General features: G+C 44.7%; 1 protein-coding gene and 1 long non-coding RNA gene across 3 annotated transcripts in view; one reads left to right on the top strand and one right to left on the bottom strand.

The window, feature by feature from the left end:
- Window positions 1-5606: 5606 nt before the first annotated feature.
- VMA21 (vacuolar ATPase assembly factor VMA21) lies at window positions 5607-14486 on the bottom strand. Of its 2 annotated transcripts, none has more exons than XM_082207337.1 (3): window positions 14328-14486; window positions 9715-9824; window positions 5607-7459 (listed from the first exon to the last, which is right to left on the bottom strand). In XM_082207337.1, exons 1-3 carry the CDS (start codon window positions 14378-14380, stop codon window positions 7317-7319), a joined length of 306 nt encoding a protein of 101 aa, XP_082063463.1. In that variant the 5' UTR covers window positions 14381-14486; the 3' UTR covers window positions 5607-7316. The 2 variants fall into 2 exon arrangements, with proteins under 2 accessions (XP_082063463.1, XP_082063464.1); XM_082207338.1 differs by lacking the exon at window positions 14328-14486 and adding an exon at window positions 14206-14299.
- A 1652-nt stretch (window positions 14487-16138) lies between these two features.
- LOC309523492 overlaps window positions 16139-27941 on the top strand; it is a 109759-nt gene continuing 97956 nt past the window's right edge. Inside the window, exon 1 of the long non-coding RNA XR_014215406.1 lies at window positions 16139-16159. This is a non-coding gene — a long non-coding RNA (uncharacterized lncRNA). The remainder of the gene's footprint in view (window positions 16160-27941) is intronic.

Raw genomic sequence — 27941 nt, 5'->3', positions numbered from 1 at the left:
ACTCTGGGAAGTGTAGCTTAGTGCAGGGAATAGGAATATCTGAACAGCTCTCGTCACCCTTAACAACTACATCTCCCAGGATTCTTTTGAGAAAGCCGTGATGGTTTGAAGTGGAATGATACTGCTTTAAATGTCTAGAGCAGGTAGGGCAAGTTGGTCTGATCTAGCAGGACTCTTCTTAAGAAGACTAAACCTCTGCTGATTCACCTTTCAAGAGAAGAAGAGTTAAAAGAACAGATTCAGCTCTTTTCTAGGCACACCATAGCACAGGAGTGGGGAATGTTTCTCTGCATGAGGGCCGCATAAACTTCTGCGAACTGAATGCTAGTTGTGGATTTGACTAGAGGGAAAATAGGTGGAGCAATGAATTATTATTTTTTAACCTTTATACAGGTGGATAGTTTTCACACACGCTCACACACAGCAGTCTGTCTTCCACATCCAGGCAAAAACAGTCAAGGAGGGTGAGAAGCAGGCTCTGGTAAGAGTCCTGAAGGCCAGATACAGAGGCCTGGAAAGCCACTCCCCATCCCCAGTTTTGGGATTCCCCCGCAGAACCATAGGGACACCGATGTACATACTGAGCTCTGAAAACAAGGGGTACTTGCTGCTCCTTAAGTCAGAAATTGTCAAGATAGACACAAGAGCACTGAAGTAGCATTACTGGATCAGGAGAAAGTCCATATAGCCTGCTCTGTGTTTGCAAGACTCCAAAGTACCACCACAGCAAGGTTGATTCCTCCCCCCCCCCCGTCATGTTAGGGCAGGGATAGTCCTAGACATTTTGCTGCCTGAGGCAAATTGACAAGATGGTGCCCTCCCCTCGTGGTGTGTCCAGAAGCTGATTAGATTATTGGTTGTTGACTCTTTGCCCTGAGGGAGAGCAGGCAAGTTTAAGACTTGCATGACAAGGCACTGCGGAACACGTAGCTTTGACTTCCATCAGAAATGGATTGGTCAAGGGGGTCAAGGGAACAGCTAGGGCTATATGTATCTGCTATCCAAGGTGATTGCCTCAATCTGCCTACTATTGGTAGGGCTGGCTCTGTGCATTGGTAATATTACTGGCAGACTAGAAATGAACGAGACAAAAGCTATGGTGAACTGTGCATGCAGCGTGCACTGTACACGATCTGGAAATAAATAAAAATGGGGGATTCCTAATGCATTGGTTCCACTTCTGAATGGAAGCCATGGTGATTTGGAACTTCAAAAACTAAGAAATCTGGATGAAAAATATTTCGGAAGCATCATCACAAATCCAGTAACTAGATCCTTCTCTCTCCTCCCCCAGCTTTATCATTCCCTCTATTTCCAGTGTTCAGGCTGTGAGTGCTATTGATGACGCAGGCAAAATGGTGCCACCTGCACGCATAAGACAGAGGGATGCATTAGCAGACTTGGAGAAAGTCCAAGCTTTTTGCAGCAACACTATACAGGGGGGGGGGCTGGAGAGACCCCAACCCCCCCCAAATAACAACAGTGAGGGCAGAGTATGATTAGTGGCTACAGAAGGTTCATCATTTGGGAAGGGGGCTGGAAAATGAAAGGGATGTAAATGGAATATTCTATAAAACGGCAGAGTTGTCCTGAAGCCTCAACAAGAACACTCCACACCACAGCTCTCTGTAGCTGTGTAAGAAACTAAAGTGCACTTTACTTACCGCAAATAGCGAAGTGGTTGTCTTCCTCTGACACGGGCACAAACGCATATCGATTTCCACTGAGATAGGAAATTCTGAATTTTCTTATCCTGAGAACTCAGTATGCCAAGAACCTCAATGACTGGGCAAGTCAGCTTTTATTTTTTTTAAAGAAGACGTCACATCTCACTTCTAACTTGTTAGCTGGGGGTGGAATAGAGATAAGTTTTGGCTTTAACATGTGAGTCACTGCTGTAAGAGGATATGAAGTTCAGGCTTGTGTCTCAGAATCAATTGATTGCTTCTGCTGTACATTTCAGAGAGGTTCTTGAGGATGAAAGAGACTGGAGGGGGTGGCAGACTGTTCCACCAGTTGTTCAGCGAAAACTGGACAGTGGAGAGGATAATCTTTATTTAATAATCTTTATTATTAAAGAACATAGGGGGAAACATCCCAATATAATGAAGAAAATATCAGCAGAATGTGAGCCTGTTTGGGGATTTATTTCTTTTCAAAGAGGGTTTTTGGGAACAACTGCCTCATCGGGTGCACACTGAGGAGTAGCTGAGAGACGTAAGACTGATGGACATGTCTTTTCCCGTACTTTTGACAACAGCACCGTTGCCTTGGGATAGATATGGGATCAGGAAGCTTCAGCTCTCCAGCTGTTGTTGAGCTCCAGCTATCACAGCCAACACACAGGGATGGTGTGAGTTGGGCCTATGTGGAAGGTCAAAGGTTCTCCACACCCCGCTCTCTAGGACACTCAACCTCTTAATTCCTATTCCCTACTGCAGGGATGGGGAAATTCTGGCCCTCTAGATCAGGGGTTGGCAAGGTTTACCTCGCCTGGGCTGGTTCACTCCAGCAGAAATCTCTCTGTGGGCCGGATTGCGCGCATGTGAGCCAGTGCACGATTTCTGGCACCAGAGTCCCCACGCACTGCCAGTTTAGCGCAGTGCGCAGCAACTCACCGAGTAGGCGGCTCAGCTTGGGGGCAGCTCGTGGGTTTGTTAAATGACCCTGTGGGCCGCTTGTGGCCCATGGGCCTTACGTTGCCTACCCCTGCTCTATATGCTTTTGGGGCTCAAACTCTCATTAGTCTCAAGTTAGCATAGCCAGTGGGCAAGGATGATAGGAGCTGTGGTCCAACAATGTCTGGAAGACCACTAGTTTCTCATCCCTGCACTAGAAACTCCCCACCCTCCACCAAATCTCATTTTCAAGACACAGCCTTCTGGTATAGGCACCTGATTGGACCACAAACAAGCATACAAAGCCCATTTGTCTTTAGAATGCACAAGGCATACATGTCCTCCAGGAGAATTGCCCTCAGTTGAGGAGCCTGTATTCCCACTGTTGTTCTGCTGGAACATGATGAAGAGAAAGGTCGCCGCTCTCATTCATGACGTCTTCCTTTTAGAAAAGTCTAAGAGCTGCTTAATGAAAATCGTGCTTAAACATCTGCTCTCCCTTCCTGCTGAGCGTCGCTGCTGCCAAGCATGCTTGGAACAGTGGTGGAGCACTTCAGTACAGCAGCTCCACTCATTTCTTTCCTTGTACAAGCTGCTGCTCTCCCATTGAAAACATGGAGAGAGGATAAATTCAGAGCTCAATCAGCAGCCATTGACCAGAAGTCACAAAATAGGAAAAAGTGAATGCAGGCAGGAATTTATCATATATCCAGGCTTGTTTTTTAACAGAAGGTGCCAGGTGCCGGTCTTTATCACTAATCAGTCCCTATGTTCACTGGGCGATAGTCTGAGTCAATTAGGTTCTCTGCGGTTCCATACTTTTTGTCCCTACCGTTGCCTTTGTACCTCTTTAAATTCTGCACTTTTAACTTTTGTTTTACTTGTAAGCTGCTGTGTACAGAAATTTGCCCATAAGAGAGACGTCAACAAGTCATAAATGAATACATAAATAAAAGTAACAATTAAAGAGAGAAAATGGTAGAGAAAAGGAAGCATTTTTACAGAAAATGTTTTGGTAGGGGGAACAGGTGGGTGAGCTCTCACCACCTCAGGCCAAGATGCATTGGAGGAAGTTGCTTGCACGACTAAAAAAATGTTGTGAACATACGAAGCTACTTGATACAGAGTCAGACCACTGATCTATCTAGCTCAGTATTGTCCACACCAACTGTTTCCCAGCCCTACAAGGAAATGCTGGGCATTGAACCTGGGACCTTCAGTACGCAAGAAGGAATATAGGAAGCTGCCCTATACCAAGTGATAAATTTGGCCCATTTAGCTCAGTAGTATTGGACTGGCAGCAGCTCTCCAGGCTTCCAAGTGGGGTTCTCTCGCAGCCCTACCAGGAGATGCCAGGGATTGAACATGGGACCTTCTGCATGTAAAGCAAGTGCTCCAGCACTGAGCTATGACTGTCTAGTCACACATAAGAGACTGCTGCGTAAAGTATTAAAAATGGAATCGAGCTTCAAGGGTTTCTATTCCACTTAATTCCTCTGCCTCCATTTGAGTGACTCTTTTAACAGACAAGCATGGCATTCCTGATCTAGTGGCAGGAAGCAAAGTGTTAAAAGATGCATTACATCCTTTGCTACCTAGCAGGTAAAGTATGTGTCGTAAAATTTCCTATTTCAAAAAAAGAACAAGAGGAGCCATCATTCAAGCTTATTACTGGAGTGGGTTAAGCAGAGGAAGAACACAGCACGTTGTCTACCCAAGGTTTCAAGAGTTTTGTAATTGTATCCCAGAAATAGGTACTTTAAGAACTGCGTCTGGACCCCAGTTAGTGCCCAACACTGTCAGCACCAGCCACTGTTAGATTATCATAACATACTGTAGGCAGCAATAGGCACATTTATAAAGCAAAGGGTTGCGGTTCTTCCAAGTTCATTTGGAAGCTGGCTAAAAGTTTAGGCAAATCCCCTTCCTGCTCCTTCATCTGCAAGAATACACTACTTGTATTTTTCCAGTGTTAAATAAAAGGTCTTCCCTGTGACTTCTGAAGAATGAAATAATATAGAACAACTGTTTTGATATGATTCAAAGTTTCAGTTTCCAATATAAGGATACTTCCAAGAACATCTAAGTGTACCTCCTTGCTGCTTGTCATTCCATTGTCCCAAACACATACACAGATCAGAAGAAACCAGAATATAAGCAAACATGTATGCCATATTATCTATTCCACATTATTAAGAGTGTGTTGGAACAGGACGGAATGACAAGCAGCAAGCAGAAATCTTTGTCTATGGAAAGGAGTACGGGAGCCAATTACTGAAAAAAGAAAAATCACGTAAGACTCACTGTAAGAGAAAAGCATTCATTCTCCCAGACAGTATGCTGAGTACATATTAGGAACTTGACAACATGGCTATGCTGAAAGCAGTTTTCTCACTTGAAGAATGCCTATTCTGGTGGACAGGGCTTAATGCAGGCATGCACCAAGGATCCTCACCCGGTGTGTCATAAGAGCCAATGTATAGAAAGTAATCAGGAAAACTACAGAACTGAAGGTAAGATATTACTTTGCAAACATGCTGGCTAGCAAGTGATGATTCAACAGCAACCGTTTCATTTTTTGCATTTACTTTTGAGTCCACAATTAATTTATGCTATATGCTTAAAGGTAAAGGTAAAGGTACCCCTGCCCGAACGGGCCAGTCTTGACAGACTCTGGGGTTTGTGCGCCCATCTCACATTTATTGGCCGGGGGCCAGCGCTGTCCGGGGACACTTCCGGGTCACGTGGCCAGCGTGACAACGCTGCTCTGGCGAGCCAGAGCCGCACACGGAACGCCGTTTACCTTCCCGCTGGTAAGCGGTACCTATTTATCTACTTGCCCCCGGGGGTGCTTTCAAACTGCTAGGTGGGCAGGCACTGGGACCGAGCAGCGGGAGCGCACCCCGCCGCGGGGATTCGAACCGCCGACCTTTCGATCGGCAAGCCCTAGGCGTTGAGGCTTTAGCCCACAGCGCCACCCGCGTCCCCTGCTATATGCTTATGTTTTATTAAAAAGGTTCACAATACATCAATTCCATAGATAAGGGAAGAGAAATTTCAACACAATATACTATAAAATAAATTTGCAATTCAAATGAACCAGCAGCACGTTGCCCAACATTAGATTCCTCCTCCTTTAAAAAGGATACATCTTATTTACAGACTCCCTTAAGACACTGTCACTATTCTACATCCTTATGTTTTAAAATATTCCTAGTGATTTATAGTAACACAAGTAGGAGGTTCTCATTTGTAAACATTTTCAATCCCAGGATTTATCTCTTAGGTTAGGATTTAAAAACAGAGTATATAAAACTTGGAAGGGTAATGATAAAATATTCAAGATTCAGGAAAGTTGTGCAAGTTAATTTCACCTTAAGGAAAAATTTGTCCTTAAGCAGCACTTCACATTAGCTACTGAAACAGGTCAATTCCCAGCTGCACATTGGTGCATTTCAGCTGTGCTTGTGTGCTGAATCCTGTGTAGCAGGTTCCAGTGAAAATCAAGAAGTGATTTTGGATCAGTGCTGTCACCAGTCTAATCAATAAAAGTGGCAATTTGTTCAAAAGATTTGTGCATTTGTCCATGATTACACATGCATTCGTAGCTATACTAAGAAACTCATTTATCGACAAAGACACAGGTTGAGGAAGAAGAGCAATGGCTATCTGGCAAGATTATGGAAAAGGTGACAGTATGAAATGTTAAAGATATTTTAAAGTATCAGTTGTGAGAGGGCAACACAAATCAGTTACATTTATTAAAACAAACTGTGGGGGTGTTATCCACTCAAGTTTTAGTCAGAGCCGAGCCACTGAAATTAACAGGTCTAAGTTAATCATGTCCACTAAATTCAATGGCCCTGGGTCTCAACAAATAATGCACAAACATTTTTAGGACTGCCTAACACTATTACCGAAATCTATGGTAACGCTGTCAGTGGTAATTCTACCACAGTTCTTGGAAATTAGGCAAAACATTCCATTGTTGAGGAAAAGCATTTCTTGGAAGGGGTTAACTGAATTAAGAGTCAAGATTAGGGTAGACTCTATGCTTTGTGGGGAAAGGTATCCTACATTAAAAGCCACCATGCAAAACTGTGCTAACAGGTGGACTGAAGTTACAAGCTCCTGGACAGGACTCAATGCATCCTTCCTTCTCCATCAAAACGTATACGGAGCCACTTTTTCAAGCACCTGGTGTTCTGTTTAACCATGAAGTGTAGCCAGCATACTGTCAGTCAAGGCTCCTGAAGTTGACCCCAACCCCCATCTAAAAGACACAGGAATAAAATCTATTTCAAAGAACTTCAACCATTTTTGATCCAGACTCTGTTGGCGAAGCTCTGAAATTCTTCATGTTCAACTTTACGAATTATCTAGATGTTCATTTCAAAGCAGTTCTAGGCAGGTTACTAAGCAAGCCAATGTTTCCCAGGAGCTCTCTGCAGACAGATTGTGAAAATTGATTCCAGGGTACTCCTGTTGAGGCTCCCTTCTAGTCTTCCCAACTCTGCCAGGTCTTGAGGCTCATGAAGTCAGAGATGTAATTTAAAAACTAAAAACGCTACTGGAATGGGGGAATGATGCAACCCCATCTTGTCCCATTTCAAACACCGACTATTAGACTTTACACTCTGGGGCTTCGCTCCACCTGGAAACATCCCCTCCTTGCCTGCCACGCTGCAGCGGCGACTTTTAGTCCTGCTTCCCTTCCCGCCATTGCCGTGAGCCTTCGTTCCATGCCACGTAGACAAAAAGAGCGAGCACGACGTGAACAGCTATCACAGCAACTATTGCGGCATAAAAATAGCTGTCTCTGCTTGACATTCCAAAGGAACCTAAAAGAACAAAGGGGGTGGGAGAGAGAAGAAGCATTAAAACTTACAGGAAGCCAGTAAAAAAAAATCAGCCAATGCCTTCATATTTTCTAGTGACCAAATTATTTAAATGATAAAAAGATTGTATGATTAGGGCAGAAGTGGCTAAAGTAAAACTATATCTTCCTTTTAAGGCCCTCAGCTTCTATAAAACCCTTCCAGTGTCATAAATATGTCCTTGATTTGAGGGTTTTCTATGGTTCACACAACAGCTGCAACCTAGAGAAGATTATCAGTGCTTGAGTCTTGAATCCTATCCTCATTTACAAGACAGTAAGCCTAAATGAAACTTACTTCTGAGTAGACATGCAAAGTCTGTGCTGCAAGAATGTTTTTAGTCATGATAAGTTTCACTTATGAAGAAAGCAACACACAGAGGTAAATCATGTATATTGACATTCTTCCATGATCAACATATGCAAACAAAATGGACTTCTTTACTCCATGCCAGCCTTCACTAACTTGGTGCCCCCAAGTGTTCTAGACTACAACTCCCATTGGCTGATGCAAGTTGTAATCCAAACCATCTGGAGGGCACTAGGTAGGTGAAGACTGCCACACACCACCTCAGTTATATTCAACACCTTCTTCTGCCCATTAATAGCAGCGAACAGAAGCTCTGAAGTTAAGTTATGCACATTTTAAAATTATTACTACTGGGAAGGGAGAGAGGGTACAACTTAGCAGCCCTACCAAAACATACACAAATATATCAGCCACGCCCTTATTTTCAGTGTTTATGCTCCGAACATTCAAGATGGGTTACAATAAACTTTAAAAAATGAACACAAGTTTTTGACACCAGCAAGATCACAGGCCAAGTGCCTGTGGGCTGCTGCTAAGTGGCAGGGCACCTTAGCAGTGGGTACCAGCCGTGGGAAAAAGCAGCCCCCGATAATTCGTGTGCCAAGGAACAACAGTCTGCCAATGGCACTACGCCAGCCAGGCAGAGAGGGAATCTCCTTGGGTGAAGTTATGCATGTTTTGTTAAAATGTTTTTGCTTGCAGTTAAATTGTTTTTAGTACATATTGGGAGTACTTGCACTGAAGGTGTGGGCTATAAATAATATAAAGAAAGAAATGTAGAGAACAGATTTTGCAGTGCTGTTTGGAAAACATACATAAAAAGGAGAGACCACATATATTCCAAGAAAACAGATGTTACATTTCTGGGTACATTTTCATGAGTATGTTTTTCCATTTCCAGAGTCTAAACCAGAGGATGACTCAGAGGACGGAGAAAATTTGTAAACTGCTTCTGTTCAGCTATGTAATGACAACTGCCCTTTCATCCAATAAATTGTATTTGGAAATTTCTAAAACTCACTTTAGTAATTTAGGAGGAGCTCTGCTTGTCCCAATTTTCTAACTGAAAGGATAAGATAACTTCTGGTTTCTACGAGAAGCACTGCTCTATCTCCAACACAAAATATATATCTAGACACTACCAAAAAAGTGGTTTTCCAACTTTTCCCCCTGTGGAGCACTGGAACATTGTTGAGGATCATAGAATAATAGAATTTTAGAGTTGGAAGAGACCCTGAGGGTCATCTAGTCCAAATCCCTACAATGCAATGCAATGCAGGAATCTTTGGAGCTCGAACACACAATCCCAAGATTAAGAGTCTCAGGTTCTATCGTTCTATCGACTGAGCTATAAGAAGCCACTTAGGGATTTTTCAGCCCACAGTCCCAATTGTAATGCACTGTGCTAGATGCTTTTAATTGCATTTTTATTATTTCTTTTATTTTGTTAACATTGTAATATCTTAAAAATACAATATAAGAAATGAAAGAAGCAATAAAAACACAATGAAAAATCAATATGAATATTTAATGCAATGGATGTCCTGTCTTCCAACTTCAGCCACAAATCCATTGACAAGTTACAGACAATTTTATGGGAGACACTGCCATAAATTGTTTTCAAAACAAGTTTTACGAAAAATTTGGTTTCTACATTGCACAAAAATTTAGAATGGCACAGAAAAGCCTCTTCCTTCAGTGTTTTGATACTTTAACATCTTGACAAATGCTTCAACAAAATATTCAGAGATCGTTGCTATTATTCAAATCCTGAGAATACAAAACCCAAAGAAATGCTGCTTACCATATAACAATATGTAATTTTTAAAAATAATCCAAATAATTGATTTACTTTTAAGATAAAAAAGCAAAGATAACAAAAAGAAGCAGGTAGTAATAAAGAAAATTACCTTCAAATACGTATACCTTTGATGAGAAATACAGCCCAATGGGTAACATAATCATTAAAGTAGTGAAGAACAGGAGCGTTCTTAGGGTCGAAGCTAATGAAGTTTCATTTCTGCAAGAAACAAATCACAGTGTGAGAAACTTGAGCAGGGCCAGGCCTGACATATGGAACATCCAATGTTCATTTAACCTGGCGTTTGTAGGATGGATGAGGTGCAAGGAAGACAGTTAAGAAAGTAAGGAGGCAAAACAGTGTTTGCTGAAAAAGCATGTTAGGAGTGTAACAACTGATAAGTGAAAATGAATAACCAAGCAGGCTCATACTGCGGTAATCTGAATGCTAAGAAGAAGGTAATAATACAATGTCTTAGTACTGTGCCATGAGGCATCTCTTGATCCCACCACACCCTGGGTGGACAGGGGATCCTACTGCAGTAGTAATGAAAATGTTTTTGCTTTAGAGTTAGGACTCTATTTGTATTAGTCCCACCCAGAAACAGACTAGGCAGCACCGGATCTGCTGGATCCTTAGCTGGCCCCACTGCCCTCACATGATGGTAACGGGCCCAATCCAGGCTTCTTTGCGGTATCAGCCCTGCTGCTGCTGTAGTGAAGGGGCATTTTCCTGTTTCTGCTGTCATGACCAACATGAATAGCTGGGCTGCTCTGTGAAGCCCTGCCACTGCAAGACAGGGGTTAGGATTGTAGCCTACTTTTAGTTGTTCTGAAATCAACCAATAAATGATGGATTTACTTGTGGAATTACACTTCTCAGAACTGCTGAACAAGTCTACTACTGGTAATTAATACTGTCTATGGGAAACAATTAAGGCTATTGTTTTTGACAGACACTATGAAGATGCGCCAATATGTATGCCATATTGTTCAATTTAATGACTATTGATAGGAATTTTAAAATTCTCAAAGTCTACAAACAAGATAACATTTACTCTAATGCTAATACTAAAGTTTTCTATCGAGTGAAAGCTGCATTCCTGGCAAGTATTACAACCAGAATTAACAAGCAATCAAATACCTCTCAATGGATTAACAAGTGATCAAACAGCTCCCTCTGGATACCAGCTGCATACATATTGAGGAAGGAAAATATGTACCGTATTTTTCGCTCTATAGGATGCACTTTTTTCCCTCCAAAAATGAAGGGGAAATGTGTGTGCGTCCTATGGAGTGAATGCAGGCTTTTGCTGAAGCCTGGAGAGCGAGAGGGGTCAGTGCGCACGGACCCCTCTCGCTCTCCAGGCTTCAGGAAGCTATCCGCAAGCCTTGGGAGCCCGGCGGGAGTTCCCGCTGGGCTCAGAAGGCTTGCAGATAGCAGTAAGCTCCGGGAGCGACGGCGAGGTTGCACGCAATCTTGCCACCACTCCTGGACCCCTTCTGGGGGCTGGGGTCGGGGGAAGCTCGGGCTTCCCCCGCCCCAGCCCCAGGACTAAAGAAGCAGCCAAGACAGTCAGCGGGATGGATAATTCCCCCCCTTTATTTCCCGCCCCCCCAACTAGATGCACCCTATGGTCCGGTGTGCCCTATAGAGCGAAAAATACGGTAATTTAAACATAGATCACCTGCATTTTAAAGGGCATGTTTTCACAGAAGCAAGTGCTATTTCAGATGCTGCTGTGAGAATGCATCTCACAACCAATTTAACACAACTGCACAACCGGTGACCCACCACAGAGATCCATGTGTGCAGAAAAATACCAGCACCTCTCTTTTCCACACAGGAATCTCCATTCAATTTGATGGAGGAGCCAACCTGCATGCGCAGATGAGTATGGGTTGTATCCAGTGCTGGTCCTGCTCAGAGTTAAACCCACTGAAATGAATGAACATGACTAACTTAGGTCCATTAATTTCAGTAATTCTACACTAAGTATAACTTAGTTGTGTGCAACCCTATGTGGCATTTTACACTAAGCATCTTTATTTTAGGCATGATAGATTTACAGGCATACTGGAGTAACTGGGCTTGCTTCCAAATTTGCTGGATGAGGCAAATGGCTGGGAATTGTGTGCATCCAATTTTTCACTTTAGTCTTTAAAGACCTAAATGACTTAGGACCCAAATATATGAAAGTTTCCTCACCTACATACCCTCTCAGCCAATAAGAATAGCAAAGGGAGCCCTCTTGGTACTTCCCCCACTTTTTGAAATGTGGGGAATGGCAGCCTAGAAGAGGATTTTCTCCGCAGCAGCCCCTAAACTGTGGAATGCTGTTCCCACTCCGGCACCTTTCATCATACACTGAAGATGAATTTCTTTACTCTGGCCTCTTGACCAGAGTGGTGGTGGTGTTGTATTTATTTACTTATATTCTGCCTTTTTCCCTAACAGGGACTCCAAGTGGCTTATAGATAAAATAAGAACAGCTAAAAGGGAGGGGGTCCATTAAATTCTTCTTCTGATTGCATATTGTTTTAACAGATTTTGATCTTTTGTTTCTATATTGTTGTAGTCCTCTCTGGGACCTTATGGAGAAGGGTTGGTAAGAAATCCAATACATTTTAACCATTCACAAGTTTTTTGGAGCCAGTATAATGGAGTGAGACTCTGTATAGAAACATTGTTCTATATTTTTGTTTGCTTTCAGCCCCTTGCATTCTGACACAAAAGGGCCAAGTTCTATAGAAGTCTTTGTTAACCAAAAACAACTGAAAAATATAAAATAAAGATACTGTTTTAATAAGATTTTGCTTCAGCATTGAAATGCCTATGATGCAACACTGCAACCTAGTGGAAACTGGAAATTTCTTAGCTGCTACTGTGAATCACAAATGCAAGCACATTTTAGTAGTACTTTAGGCTCCATAAGCAAATACAGCATTTGGTTTGTTATGTTAGATTTTACATTCAATCTGATACACGAATCACAGCTTATTTTTATGTGGGCTTCCACTAGTCAATGCTTGCTTTGTTGAGTTAGTTGTTTATACCAAAATAAAGTGACCTGGCCAAATCTAAATGTCAAAAACAGGTGCATTTAGATAATGTAAACTGGCTTATACTGGTCACCTCCTGCTTACATACAGAGGTACTCTGGGCTGACTTGTCTGAACAGCATTTGCTCCTTGAGATCTACGTAACGAGCCAGAATGGTGTGGTTAGAGCTTCAGACTTTGGCTGGAAAGATCTGGATTCAAACGTCAACTCAGCTACAAACCTTACTGGGTGACCTTGCCCAGTATATCCATAAGGTATACTGTTTAAAGAGCTATAGGCTGCCACCATGAATAAGAGGTAATATGAATTCCAGTCATGATCAGTTGTCAAGGTTAAAACTGACAAGAAATTTTGTTTTGTCATAAACTACATGTGGCAACAGGAACACTTGTTTTTGTTTTAAATAACAGTGTTTTGATAATTTTAATTTCAGTAACGAACATATTTAAAAGATAACTTTGAAAAAGGCCTTCTGGTTTTTTGATTATCATATCCAACCCCCCGCCAGGACAATTTTCAATCCAACCCTCTTTCTCCTCATGCTTTCCAGAGGCCTGCATGATCAAACTGAAGTACAACACACACACCCTGCCAAAACCAAACCACATGCTATCCCAAAATGAAGACAATACCCTATCCCACTGTTCCACCGCCCCTACTGTGGTATTCAGCAGCATACTGCCTCCAATTCTCCAGGATGTTCTTTAATTTTTTATTAAATCCATCATCTCAGCTTTCCACTAAATGGGCGTTCCGTACAGCCAATCATCAGGTAGCTGCTGATAAAGACATTTCCTCCAGGTTTGCCTAAATCACCCTTTAAATCCATCATAGCTAGTGACTATCCCCACTTATGCCTATGGGCTGCACCAAAAAGCTAGCATGGTAAGTCAAATAGCTCAGTTGGTAGGGCATGAGACTCTTAATCTCAGGGCTGTTGGCTTGAACCCCACATTGGGCAAAGATTCCTGCATTGCAGGGGGTTGCACAAGATGACCCTCCCAACTCTCATGAGATAACATTCCACTCCATCCCTCTCCCCTTGACAGGAAGTCTCTGCAGCAATCCCTGACACCTCTAGGTAGGGCTGAGGAGGCCCCACACCTGAAACCCCAAAGAGCTGTTGCCAGCCAGTATAGAAACCAAGCGTTCAGGTATCTGAATGAACACCCTCCCGCCAGTAGAGATTCAGAGGGCACCTTCTTGTACCAATCTCTGCTATTCCGCCAGGCAATCCAAGAGAGCTTCCCCTACCCACCCCCTAATAACGGCTTTTGGGGTGTTGTTTTTAAAAAGAAAATCCTTCCCACCCACCCACGCCTTTAACTTTTTATTGCAAATAAATCGATTACACTGAGCCACATAGACCAGTGGCCTGGCTCGGTATTAAGGCAGCTTCCTATGTCCCTGTTTCGTTTCCTCATTTTGACGTGCAGGGAACTCCCCAACCCCCCCCCCATATCAGTCACTGGAAAGCCACGCACGTCGCCCCCCCCCCGTCAAAGCAAGCGAAGGCCACAATCCTACGTTCACTTACCTGGGAGTAAACCTCATCGAAGCCAACGGGGCTTACCTCTGAGTAGGCATACCCAGCACTCTCCCCCTCCATTCCCCCCCGCTCCCCCCCTCCATTTTATGTTATTTGTTTTAATTTATAACCTGGGATCGGGAGGCGAGAGCGCGTTCAGGGCGGCCTTGTCGTAGCGCTCCATGACAGGGACGGTATGAGCCTTTTTACCCCCTGGGTAGGAAGGGAACAGGAGAAGCTGCGCGCGCCGAGAGAATCCTGGTCAGCTGACGCCTTCCCTTCCCATCCTCCACCGCGGCTGCCGGTCACGTGACGGCGGGCAAAAAGAAAGAAAAAAGGCTCGCCGGCGTCGCTTTGCAGAAGGGAGGAGAGCGAGAGAGGTGCCTAGACTGTCTCTCACGGTTTCGGGAAATGCCTAGACCGTCTCACAGAGCGCCCTCTTGGGAGCCCCAGAGGTAGAGGTAGAAATGATAAATGAAAAGCCTTCGGATGTGAATAGGGCTGTGAGGGACTGGGGGCGACAAGCGGATGTAACCGGTTTTAGTCCTACTCGGAGCAGATCCGCCTAAAGAATCCTTTAATATCGGGGTGGAGGGGGGTGGGGTGGGCTAGTCTAGGCTGAGTGCGCACGCGTTCGAAGCGCAGCCTCTTCCGCAAAGTATTATGGGAAATGTTGTTTGCACCTCATATTTCAAAGTGCGCTTCTTTCCTTCAAAGGATTCTGGGAAATGTAGTTTGTCCCTCAGAATTCTCAACAGCAATTAATGCATTACAGTGCCCAGAGTTCTTAGAATCATAGAATCATAGAGTTGGAAGAGACCACAAGGGCCATCGAGTCCAACCCCCTGCCAAGAAGGAAATGTGTTTGTTCGTTTCAGTTGTGCTTTTGAGATACAGTGGTGTACTGTATTAGTTGGTTATAACCCAATTTTTTATATATTTTTTATTTTTAATTACTTTGTGGCCAGTGCAGCCTGTTTCATACAGGTTCATCTGCAGATAGCATTTGTACTTAAAAAACCCCCCAGCAACAGTACAAATTCACTGGGAAAATATTAATACACTATATCTTAAACAGCAATTAAGATATTCTCCATAAAAAAATCTGTGTCAAGAATGACTGATTAATACATATAAAGATTTATATACAGAACTACTTTAAAACAATCTCATAAGTGGGTGATATGAAATGGTATAAGATGCCTTTTTAAAACAGCAATAAAAACAGATTTTAAAATGGTAGATATAACAGACTGGCCAAAATGTAGTTGAAAACAGTGCATAAAAAAATTAGATGTCTAAGCAGGCTTGCCACTTTTCAACCTGGGGTTCCCAGAGCAGGTAATTAAAATCAAGCTCTTAAAACATCCAATTAGCAACAATTATTACTAAAACAGTGGATGTTAGGAACACTGCATAAAATCAAAGCCATAAGATTAAAAAGTAATCACAACAACTGTATTATTTATTTAAGACATTTATGTCCCACATTTCTTCCAAGAAACTCATAAGTAGCATATATTGTTCCCTAGCCCCTTTTATCCTTGTACCCTGTGATGTAGGCTGACAGCTAATTACTGGCCTAATATCACATTGGCTATGTTTGTGCAACACTCTACTATGCAATACGATATAATAAGCATTAATAGAACACTCTATGGTGGCTATTAACAATATCAGCCTTGCATATAACTGTCAGGCTGTATCTCTTTTCATAGCTTTTTGGCTCCCATGTTTACAACCTCTCTCTCTCTCTCTCTCTCTCTCTCTCTCTCTCTCTGTGTGTGTGTGTGTAACATACCTAGGCTTGCCAGAACTGAATTCTCCAGGTTTGCCTGGCCACTCCCAGGTGGCAGTGACTCCGAGGCCTGGCTGGGGGGGGGGGATTCACAAACAGTTTTTAGGGCTTTCTGGGGTAACCCTAACTGTACCCCTTCAGCAGGAGGAGAGCTTGTATATCCTGGTAGGTGAGAGCGCCTTACATTTTAATTATATTATTATTAAGAAGACTGTGCAAGACTGTTGGGCGCAAAGAGTCCCTGGAGTGGCTTGTGGTCGGTAACAATAGTGAAAGGCTGACCATAAAGGAAGTCATGAAACTTTTTGACTCCCTTAACTATTGCCAAACCTTCCTTGTCGATCTGGGCGTAGTTGCGCTCCGCCGATGTCAGAGTTTAGGAGAAGTAAGCCACTGGGACTTCCCTCCCATCTGGAAGCTGGTGGCCCAGTACTGCGCCTACTCCATAAGGGGAAGCGTCGCAAGCCAGCACCACTGGGAGCATTTCATCAAAGTGTGCCACTGGGTTGGGCACAAGCAAGTCTTTGACCCCTCGGAACGCCTTGGCCAGTCGAGGGCCCCAGACCCACTGCACTTTTTTGTTCAGGAGCCTGTGCAAAGGCTCAGCTACGGCTACCTTGTGTGGCAGGAACACGTGGTAAAAATTAAGAAGTCCCAAGAAGGCTTGTAACTCTGCCTTGCTCTTTGGGTCTGGGGCGTCGCAAATGGTGCACACTTTGTCCTCTGCTGGATGGAGGCCGTCCGTGTCAACCCAGAACTCCAGGAAATCCACACTGCTCACTCCCAACAGGCACTTTTTCTGTTTTACCTTAACTCCTGCCGCCTGGAACCATTGGAGCACTATCCGTAATCCGGCGGCAAATTCCTCTCTCAACTGTGTAGCTATCAGCACATCGTTGAAAAACGGCGTGATTCCGTGGATGCCTTTATGGAGACGGTCCATTAGGCTCTGAAATAACCCTGGGACCATGCTAACTCCAAACTGTAGGTGTTTGACCCTGAAAGCACCCCCATGAGTCATGATTGTCTGGGCGTCTGTGGTGGCCTCGTCAACAGTTAGCTGCTGATAAGCTTGCGCTAAATCCAGCTTCCCAAAGATCTTTGCTCCAGCCAGGGTTGCTAACATGTGGCTCACCACCAGAACCGGGTACGTGTGGTCCTGTAAGACCCGGTTCAGGGTGCATTTGTAATTGCCACAGATACGGACTGAGCCGTCCGGCTTAACCAGTGTGATTATTGGAGTTTCCCAGGTTCCTGAAGCTACCGGCTCTAAGACCCCTTGGGCGACTAAGTGATCAAGCGCCTCATCAATCTTGGGTTTAAGCACAGACGGGACTCTACAGGCCTTGACCCGAATGGGTTGCACCGTAGGGTTGAACCACAGGGAAATCTGGGGTTCCGTCGAAGACTGATGGAAACTCCTTGCAGATCAATTTGAAATCTGCCCCTGGGGAAATCTGATTAAGCCCTGAAATACCTAAGCCTAACGGTCCAAACCATTCTAGGCCTAGAAGGCTAGTGAGTGGGCCTTCAGTTACGATGAGGTTCAAATTCTTAGTGTACTTCTTAAATTGGACCTTGAAGGTCCAATTTCATCCCCTTTAGCTGGATTCTTTTTCTCTGGAAGTCCCGCAGCACTACGGGGGCCGGGCAGAGAGGAGGGCCACCCTTTCGAGCAAAGCTCTTTCAGAGTCTTAGCAGATATTATGGAGTAGGATGAGCCAGTATCCAGCTCCATAGTACACCGGGTTCCCTCTATCTTGAGTTGTACCCTAAGCTTATTGGACCCTGGGGACGGAAATTTAAGTACCCTAGCTGGAGAGGTGGACTGTAACTCCTCCTCTATGAAGGCCTTGTGGACACGTTGCTTGGGTCATGTTCCGGAGGTCTTGGAGCGGGCAGACTCGACCAATGTGCCCAGTCTTCCCACAGCAGTGACATGTGGCATCCCGGAACCTGCATGTCCAACGCTCCTGGTTTTCTCCACATCTGGCGTGTGTCAGACGCACAGTCAGGTGCGTCAGATGGTCGCTGATTCAACAATGCTCTCGTAGCTTGGGAGCGGTGGTGTCGGTCGGATTGGTCCGAAGCTCAGTGGACATCCTTATTGTAGGAATCTGCGGAAGACGACCGGTCTTGCTGGATGCGGTGAGTTCTCTTTTCAGTACGTGGGCTGTGGACCGCCTCGTTGGCATTATCCTTCTCAAAGGCAGTGGCCATATTCATTGCTTCCATCATCATGATGTTGTCTTTTGCCAGAAGCTTGCTGTCTCGCACGCCACTGATGAACCTTTTGAGAAGTCATTCCTTGATGTCAGCGAATTGGCAATACATCGCAATCGCCCAGAGCACTGTGATGTATTCACTCGCTGACTCTTGCACTTGTTGCTTTCTCTGTGCAAAGTCGTAGCAGCGGTGGTTCTTAGTTGGCTGAAGCGTGAGGTGTCTTGTCATAGCCTGTGTCAGCTCATTGAAAGTGCATGCCTCTATGTCCCTGGGTGCCATTAGACCTTCCAGTAGAGTGATGGCGGAACTTCCCAGCACCGTCAGTAGCACATCCACCTTGTCTGCCTCCCTAGTGAAGCTTTGTAGTCGGACGTAGCTCCTTATTCGGTGGAGCCACTGCGACCATTCTGCAGGATGGCTCATATCGAAGTCCAGTGGCAGCTGACTATGAGTAGTGGCCATCTTTGGACAGGAGCAGTCACTTGTGTGATTGTGGGTGGTTGCGAAGATGCGGCAGGTGCGGTCTCGTTTTTGGGACTATTTGCTGAGTCCAGCGTGGTAGTAAGTTTGCGCTAACTGTGAGGCTGCAGGCAACGGTTCTGCGGTGCGGTCTTGGGCCTCTGGCAGCCAGCGGGAGTTCATCTATCCCATCCTAGTCGCCAATGTTAAATGTTAAGAAAAAGTCAGAAGTCCAAGGCAGTATAAGTTCCTCAACTATGTTTATTCAACATTTGTAAGCGACAACAGCTTACTCATAGGAAAACAAGAACCGAATGACTGGACAACACAATAATAATAACGAGCATGAACTGACCGTTGACAGTTGACAGTTGAAAGTGCATGCACTTACTTGCCATTAGAACGTTCGTCTACCAAAGCTTATACGATTGGTTAGAATGCGCCTTGTAACATAAAATGTGTTAAACCCAATACATAACATAGACGCTTCAGGATACAGACTCCACTAACCCAGAAATAGTACCTCAGGTTAAGAACTTTGCTTCAGGATGAGAACAGAAATCGGGCAGCAGCGGCACAGTGGCAGTGGGAGGCCCCATTAGCCAAAGTGGTACCTCAGGGTAAGAACAGTTTCAGGTTAAGAACGGACCTCCAGAACGAATTAAGTTCTTAACCCGAGGTACCACTGTATACCCTGCCATTTTCACTGAAAGGACTCAAGGAAGCTTACAGACAAATATGAGAACCACTGAAAACTCAGAAACAACCAACCATTAAAGACATTGATAGAAAAACAAATGTATACATATCTTAAAGGTAAAGGTGAAGGACCCATAGACGATTAAATCCAGTCGAATTTGACTATGGGGTATGGCACTCAGGCTGAGGGAGCTGGCGTTTGTCCACAGACAGCTTTCCAGGTCATTTGGCCGGCATGACTAAACCACTTCTGGTGCAACGGGACACCACGATGAGTGCCAGAGTGCACGGAAATGCCATTTGCCTTCCTGCAGTGGTGGTATGCATTTATCTACTTGCACAGGTTTGCTTTTCGAACTGCTAAGTTAGCATATAGTATACATATCTAAAATCTATTAAAAACATACAAATAATTACAATAAGAATAGCCACAGTACAAGATGTTCTTCATGGCTGTCAGTTGGTGTGTGCTTGTCGGTGTCAAGGGTACGTTTCGAATGTGATCAAAATGGGCTCCAGTGGAGGGAGCCATGAGTGCTAATAGGCACCTGGTGTGAAGTGAGAGGAGCGCATAAGGAGCAAGAGCTGTGCTGCGTCTGCCGCCCACAGCAACTCCTGGATGGCCTTTTGTTTTTATCAACTGAGCTGGAGGAAGCAAGCGGAAAGATTGATCAGGGGAGACCAGAATGCTGAGAGACCATGGAAACTGAAGTCTGGACTGGAGGAGGTATTGATTATTTATTTTCATTTGGAGTGGAGTGGAGTGGGGATGAGGTGAATCATTTAAGGGAGAAAACAGGTGAGGTGTGGGCTGCCTCTGAGGCAGAAGAAAATAAAACTCTGGGTTGGGAAGTTCTGGCATAAGTTTTGGTGAGGAGGGTATAGTTAGTCAGGTAAATGCATAAGCTACTGACTGCCAATTGCATCATTAGCACCAGCTGTTCGCAAGCACCGTTAAGCATAGGCTCTATAAGTGTCTCAGAAGGAATGATCCCCTCACTTCAGCTGGATCTGGGAACATCCATTTTTGCTATGGATCTTAATTTCCAGGCTGTGACATATCTGCTCATTTGTATTTGATTTTGTGTTTCTTATTGGAATGACATGCTATCAGATACTTAATATAATCATGCTTGATGGCATCACTGGGGCCTGACTCTAGGTCTCAGGTTTGGGCCATGAAATCTCAGGGTCTGGGATGCTCCTGACCTGGCAACCCAAAATGCACCCATCATCCCAATGTGAATGATATAATACGTTATGCATATAGTTCTGCCACAGCGAACCCATACCTAAGCCCACTTACTAGTTAGAAAGGTTATAGTCCTATGTCTTCTCAGAAATAAGTTGCATTTAATTCAGTGGGGCTTACTGTGTGGTAAGTGGGGTGAGGATTGCAACGTAAGACCCGTTTCACTCAATGAGATTTCTCGGCAAAAATACTTAGAATATGCAATTAATTCATAAGTCACTGTGTTGAAGGGGGGTGACTCCCAAGTAAGTGTGTACAGGATTGCAGCCTAACAGTGGAAGCCCGATTGTACAGAATGTAACTTACTTCTGTGTGGATGGCATTATGATTCTCCTGCAAGTCTGTTAAGGTGCTCTTTTAGGCTTCAGTCCTAAACCACTTCCTCTGGAGTAAGCTCTCATTGAACTCAATGGGGTTTACTTCTGAATAAACATTTTTTAGGATTGCATTTATTATTTGTACCCTGTTCATCTGGCTGGGTCTCCCCAGCCACTCTGGGTGGCTTCCAACAAAGATTAAAAATACATTAAAATGCCACACATTAAAAACTTCCCTGAACAGGGCTGCCTTTAGATGTCTTCTAAATGTCAGGTAGCTGTTTATCTCTTTGACATCTGATGGAAGGGCGTTCCACAGGGCGGACACCACTAAATAATTGTATGCATGTGTTTTAACAGAGTAATTAATGTATAGGTAAGTATATTAGAGGAAGTAAGGAAAATGTTAGGCAGAGAACGAGAGAGAGTGGGTTTGGAATGTTGGTCGTGAATGGTGCTTGGATTGGAGTTTAAAAAGCAAGTCTGACTACTGATGGCAAGACAGTGGAGGCTCAGTTTAGCTGAGTTTGGAGTCAGTTGAGCTGGAGTTGAATTTGGGAGTGGGTGGTTGATAGCATGAGAGTTGGTGGTGAATGGGGAGCAAAATTCTTTTATCTAAAATAGGGTTAGTAGTGTATTAGCCATTTTGTATAAACAACAAGGTAATAAGATAAACTGAAAACATATGCTTTACATCAGTGTTTCCCAAAGTGGGCCATACCGTCCCCAGGGGCCCTGGAACGATTCAGGGGGGCGGTAGTATCCTCAGGTGCAATCAGGAGGCATTGAATAAAAATAAGGGGGCTATGGAAGCATAAAGAAAGAAGAGAAGAGAAATTAGAAAAAAACATGTTTCATCTGTTGTGTAATGACACTTACTGCCAGGTTGGGCATCTGTTGTGGAATGGTGACAACACCTCTCATGGATCTAGTGGTCATGCTGGGGTGTGTGTGTGTGTGTGTGTTTCCCAGCCTAGGGTGAACTCTTTTTGGCTTCATTCAAGCTCAGGAATTGGATTGCAGCTTGCCTGCCTATTTGGCCAATGGGTGGTGGGCTGCGGATTTTTCTATCTTCAGGGTGTCTTATTTACAATAACATCTTTCTTTGCTATGTGTAGGACATAGGTAGAAATATAGTTACCTAAAGGAAGCGCAAATTTGTTGCCGCATCTTTTTATTTGTTTGCTTAAAGAAGGTAGATTTCCAAGAGGGTGCTGAAGATTGTTTTCTAAAAAGGGGGTGGTAGGCCAAATAAGTTTGGGAACCTCTGCTTTACACCAAGTAATTATAAAACCCTTTTAATTATTGATGTTTAACAAATGGTTGCGTTATACCACATGTCTCATATTTGGCTATGCTGTGAGTGGAATATTAAGATAAATAGAATCTGTGGCGGCAGCAGGAATAAAGGGAGGGTATAGAAATATCTGTTGAAACCCAGATCTGAACTGTACATTTTGTTAAGAGTGGGAGGACTATACAGGGGAGCTTGGTGCAGTGCCAGAGCACCACATACGCTGGCAGAGGCTTCCATAGACCCTAGCAGGTTTTACATATGTATAGCTGGGAGGGGGTGTGTGTTAACAGTGAGGCCAAAAGGTCATGAGATGCAAGAGGTACAGACTGTGACATTTCTCTGCAAATGTTTGTGACATTTTAACAGGCATGCCTGCCAGCAGGGATTGTCTTCTATTTTGGTTTTGTGCTGTGTGCCAAGTGCCTTTAGAAATAATAATTCATTTGTAATTAGGATTAGAGTGCAATATTATACAGTAATTATATTTCATAAGAATGTGACCTTTTTGCAAAGCCCCTTGCCAGAAGACAGCAAGTAAGTGGCATAGATAAGTGTATGTGTCAAGTGGGTTGCTTTGTTCCTGAAAGAATTGCAACCAGTCCACATGTGGTTCGAGTAGCATTTCATTCAACAGGGAATGCTTGGTCTAGATGCATAGCAGAATACACACACCCATGAAGAGGCTCTTCAGGCAAAATGGCTCTAGCCCAGGTCCCATCTGCATTATGCATTTAAAGTAGAGCCAAGACTCCCCCTACCCCAGGAGTTTAAGGGTATTGAGAGGAGTTAGGAGACTAGATAGAACAATGATCTGACTCAGTATAAAGCAGCAAGTGAAGCATTTCCTGGCATGGAGCTCAAGCATGCCCTCCAACATTTGGGGAAGTGTCTTAGCTCAGTGATAGAGCATCTGGTTTGCAGGTATAAGGTCCCATCATCTCCAGACAATGCTAGGATGGACAGTTCAGAAATCCCGGAGAGCTGCTGTGTGGACAGGACTGAGCTAGATGGGCCAGTGGTCTAATTCAGTAGTGTTATAGATTTGGGAGGGGAACACCCCCCCCCCCAAAGCAACCCAAGAAATTAATCAGTGGTGGATTTTTGATGATTTGTAACGTGAAGGGAGAAATACAAACTTCAGAGGAATTCTTGGGCTAGTCTATGCAAAATGGCCTGACCAGGCTGGGGCCATTAAGAAACAAAGAGGGCCATTGGCAATGCAAGAGCACTGTCCTTCCCCTCCTGCCCTGAGGTGCGAACAGAAACAGGGGTTTGGAAGGTTGTGTTTGAGGTGACAAGAAAAGGGAGACTGGTAGCAAGGGGTTATGAGAAAGAAGAAGAGACTGGGATCCATTTTGGCGCAGGATGGCTGAAGGCGGGGTGCGCTGCTACAGGGACAAGTCCCTCTTGAAATGACCATGCTGTAAGATCTGGACTCCCTCCATGCAGACTGCAGGTGTAAATAGGTGAACAAGCCATGTTTCTTAAAGCTACTACAGTCTCCTCTATATCTTAATTCTCCAAACGACCACAGACCCTGGGGGAGTTCTTAGAGTAACATAGGCTCTTGCCACCACTCAGCAGAGAGAGCGGGAGGGACCCAACTTTTGTAACAGTATATGTAGCTTCCTATATTCACATATAAGCTTCTAACATGAGTTTGACCAAACTGCAGGAGGCAGTGGAAGACAGGAGTGCCTGGCGTGCTCTGGTCCATGGAGTCACGAAGAGTCGGACACGACTAAACAACAAACATTCACATACTCCTAATCTTTACAAAAGAGGATTTTAGCTTTTGGTCGTAATGTAGAAATGCACAGGCAACTCGTCTTAAGACTCTGCTAGTAACTTGCTTGTGAATGTTATTTACAAAGCTGGTGATGAGCAACCACTTTTCCGAGTTGCTAAGAAGCACTCTTCTTTAGTAAAAATTGAGAGGAGGAAGTTACTTAACATCCTTTAAAAGCAGTTCCATCAGGGCTGAGATTCTTCAGCCTCTTCTCTGCTTGTCTTTAGGCATAACAAAATGTTCTGTTGCCAAATAAAAGAGCCATCAGTACATGAAATGCTAAGACAACAATCAATAGTGTTCTTATTAATCATACAAGTGGATGCAGTTCAAGTTGTGGAAGTAATCTGCATTACCCTCTTCATTGTGAACGAGCCTGCTTTGATGGAAAGCTTTTAGGTTCCCAGTCATTTTAGAACTCTCTTAATTCCTTTATGCATCCCGGCCCATAAACGTCTCTCGAGCTGTTGCTCTTGGCATGTTTTTTTTAAAAAAAATTAATGTAGTGATACCCATTACTGTGCAGGTGAAATTATAACAGTTACTCTTTCAAAGCCCAGAAGCTGGAATTCAGATTCTACTCACTGAACATTGTCTGATAATGTACTAAATAAAACAATTGCTTAAATGGCCCTACTTCTGAGTGAGGTGGAGAGTGGAAACACACCAATGCAATTAACAGCATGGCTCTTTCGAACCTTGGAGGCACATTTGGAAACCTAAGAAACTGTAGTAAATACATATTTCACAGAATAAAACCTAAGAATCCTCAACATCCCCCCCAAAAAAACTCCAGGCAAAACACCTACACCCCCACAAAGACAAAAACACTGACAGAGAAACTGGCAATATCTTCCCCAAACAGGCAACTTCCCAAGCAAACAACCCCCCCCCCCGCAAAGGCAGTATACTCATTTAAAGGTAATTGGGAGCATGGCCTTGGAGGTGTGCCTAGGTCAGTGTTTCCCAACCGGTGTTCCGCGGCACACTAGTGTGCCGTGAGACACCGGCTGGTGTGCCGTGGGAGGGAGGCGGGCGAGTCGGGCGGCGAGAGGCGGCGGCGGCGAGGATCCGCGTCGAGCCGGGGGCGGCTCCGCGGTGGTGGTGCCGAGCGGCGGGGCAGCGCGCGCAAAAGGGAGGAGCGCGAGACAGCGGAGGAGGAGGAGGCCGGCATGTCCGGGCAGCAGCAGCAACAGCAGCAGCAGCAACTCCCGGCGACGGCTCCTCCTCCGCCCGCTATCGCCGCCACCACCACAACAGCCGCCGCCGCCTCAGCTGCCGCCGTCCCTCAGTCCCTCGCTCTGCTGCCTCCTCCCACCCCGGCAAGGGGAAGGGAAAAAACGTTCACTTTTGTGCGTCCCTCCCGGCGTGACGCTGCGCGCTGACGTCACGGGGCGGGGCTTTAATGGTGGTGTGCCGCGAGATTTTTTTCCGGTAAACAGGTGTGCCGTTGCCCAAAAACGTTTGGGAAACACTGGCCTAGGTCCTAGGAGGATGCCCGAGGGTGCTCCATTAAGCACCCTAGCTTTAGAGGAAAGGTTAAGCAGCTAGGTGGTTGGATGCAAAAGAGGGCAGGGCTTTGACACCTTGAATAGTTATGCAAAAGAGGGAGTTTTGGCAACACTTACTGAAATTGCATCTTCTACCATGACAAGATAACAGTTATTGACCATAAAATCACAATATTAACAACACAACACAATTTAAGCTCACAGAATTATAACTATGTGATGTTTTTAAACAAATATTTACTGAGTTTTTAAAAATAATAATACAGTGGTACCCCGCAAGACGAACGCCTCACAAGACGGAAAACCCGCTAGACGAAAGGGTTTTCCGTTTTGGAGGCGCTTCGCAAGACGAATTTCCCTATGGGCTTGCTTCGCAAGACGACAGCCCATAGGGAAATCTCCGGGACAGCGGGGAAGCGCAGCGCGTCTTCCCCACTGTCCTCGGACCTCCTCCGAAGCCTGGCGGCGGGGCGGGGACACCTCCTCCCGCCGCCATCGGGCTTCGGAAGGCTCCTCCGAAGCCGGGCGGTGGGGCGGGAACACCTTCTGAAGGCGGGCGGGGGGCGAAAGTCTTTGCTCCCCCCTGCCTGCCTGTCCCGGAGGGCTTTTGAAGGACCTCTTCTGAAGGCTGGCGGGGGGAAAAAGTTTTTGTCCCCCCTGCCTGCCTTCCAGGGGCTTTTAAATCGCCCCGGACAGCGGAGAAGTCCTCCGCTGTCCTGGGGCGATTTTAAAATGCCGCCCACCAGCATTTTAAGATCGCCCGGACAGCGGAGAAGTCCTCCGCTGTCCCGGGGTTTTTTAAAATGCTGGGGGTGGGAAGAAAAGCCCTTGTCCCCCCCCCAGCCTTCAGAAGAGGTCTGGGGACAGACTGTTCCCGGACCTGGTCTGAAGGCGGTTTCCCTAGGAACGCATTAATTGATTTTCAATGCATTCCTATGGGAAACCGTGCATCGCAAGACGAAAAACTCGCAAGACGAAGAGACTTGCGGAACGAATTAATTTCGTCTTGCGAGGCACCACTGTACAAGAACCATTAAACACTTATCCAGCAGTACATCTTATGGTGTTTGTTCTATCCGTTGACTTTAGACATAAGCTCACACATTCAGTGTTCAAATCTATTAGTTAACGTAACCTCTCCACTGAGAAGACTGAGTGGTTTGTATAACAAGATCTTGGTTTTGGTCATTAACATAGTTAAAGAAAGGGGTCCACGTTTCTTGGAAGGTGAAATATACTTGGAGTTGAGTGTGAATTTCATGCTCTTTATTCTGCTCATAGTAGCAATGAGTGAATCTTTCCCCAAAACGTCTAGCTATACAGTATATACAGTATATACATTTACACAATGGGCCCTGTGTGATTGGCTAATTCCAGGCTGCTCCTTTAGGCCAATCAAGTTGCAGATTCACCTCCTCCAGAAGTCTGATTGGCTGCTCCTGCAGGCCAGTCAGGTTGCTGATTCACTTCATCCAGGAGCCTGATTGGCTGCTCCTGCAGGCCAATCATGTCGCTGATTCACTTGGTTGATTCACTTGATCCACCTGGAGCTGGATTGGGCGGCTCCTGCGGACTAATCAGACTGCTGCATTCTGGATTCTATTGTTCTAGGATTCAGCTCAGTACCTACCAGAAGGTGTGTCTCTTCATTATCCCTTCCGTTGCCTTCCTGTGTCTGGTGAGATGTTCAGACACTGCTGTATCCCAGATATTATTTTCCCATATCTTCAGGGGTATCAAAAAGAAGCAACAGTGCAAAAGTCACTGAGGGCTGGTGTGGTCTAGTATTTAGAGTGTCAGACTCAGTCCTGGGACACCAGAGTTCCAATTCCCATCCAGCCATGGAATTCACTGGGTGGAGATGGGCCAGTCACAGTCTCTCACCTTAACCTCATTGTTGTGAGGAGAAAATGCAGGGAGGGATGAACTATGTCATCTTAAGCTCCTTGGACTAAAGGTGGGATATAAATGCCATATGAAATGAAATCAAAACACAGCTTAAGCCAAAGCCAATAAACCAGCGACATAATCAGTCAAATTATCCCTGTTTTTTTTTTTATCCCCGTTTAAAAGCCATTATGTTTATTTATTGTGGCACGGTGTATAGGAATTACTGCGTTATCAGGGTGATTCTTTTACTTAGCTGAAATACATGGCACGGATGTAGTAACAACCTGATCCACGTCCCCTCCTCTGCTCTAAAGCTATTAATCATTGTGGCGACAGGTCAGTTATTTACACTTGCCAATTTTTAATTTTTTTTTTAAAAAAAATATCTTCAGAGCGATCTGGAATTACAAGGAATTAAATATATGCAAGCTAGATTAGCAGTGTACATTTAGTTTGCTAATTGGGCCTGGGTTTTAATTGCACTCTTCATAATGATTTGAAGACTCC

This window comes from Podarcis vaucheri (assembly GCF_965113315.1).
Source record: "Podarcis vaucheri genome assembly, chromosome: Z".
NCBI classification, from domain to species: domain Eukaryota; kingdom Metazoa; phylum Chordata; class Lepidosauria; order Squamata; family Lacertidae; genus Podarcis; species Podarcis vaucheri.
The sequence above is the reverse complement of the archived record's forward strand: the minus strand, read 5'-3'. Positions and strand labels throughout refer to the sequence as shown.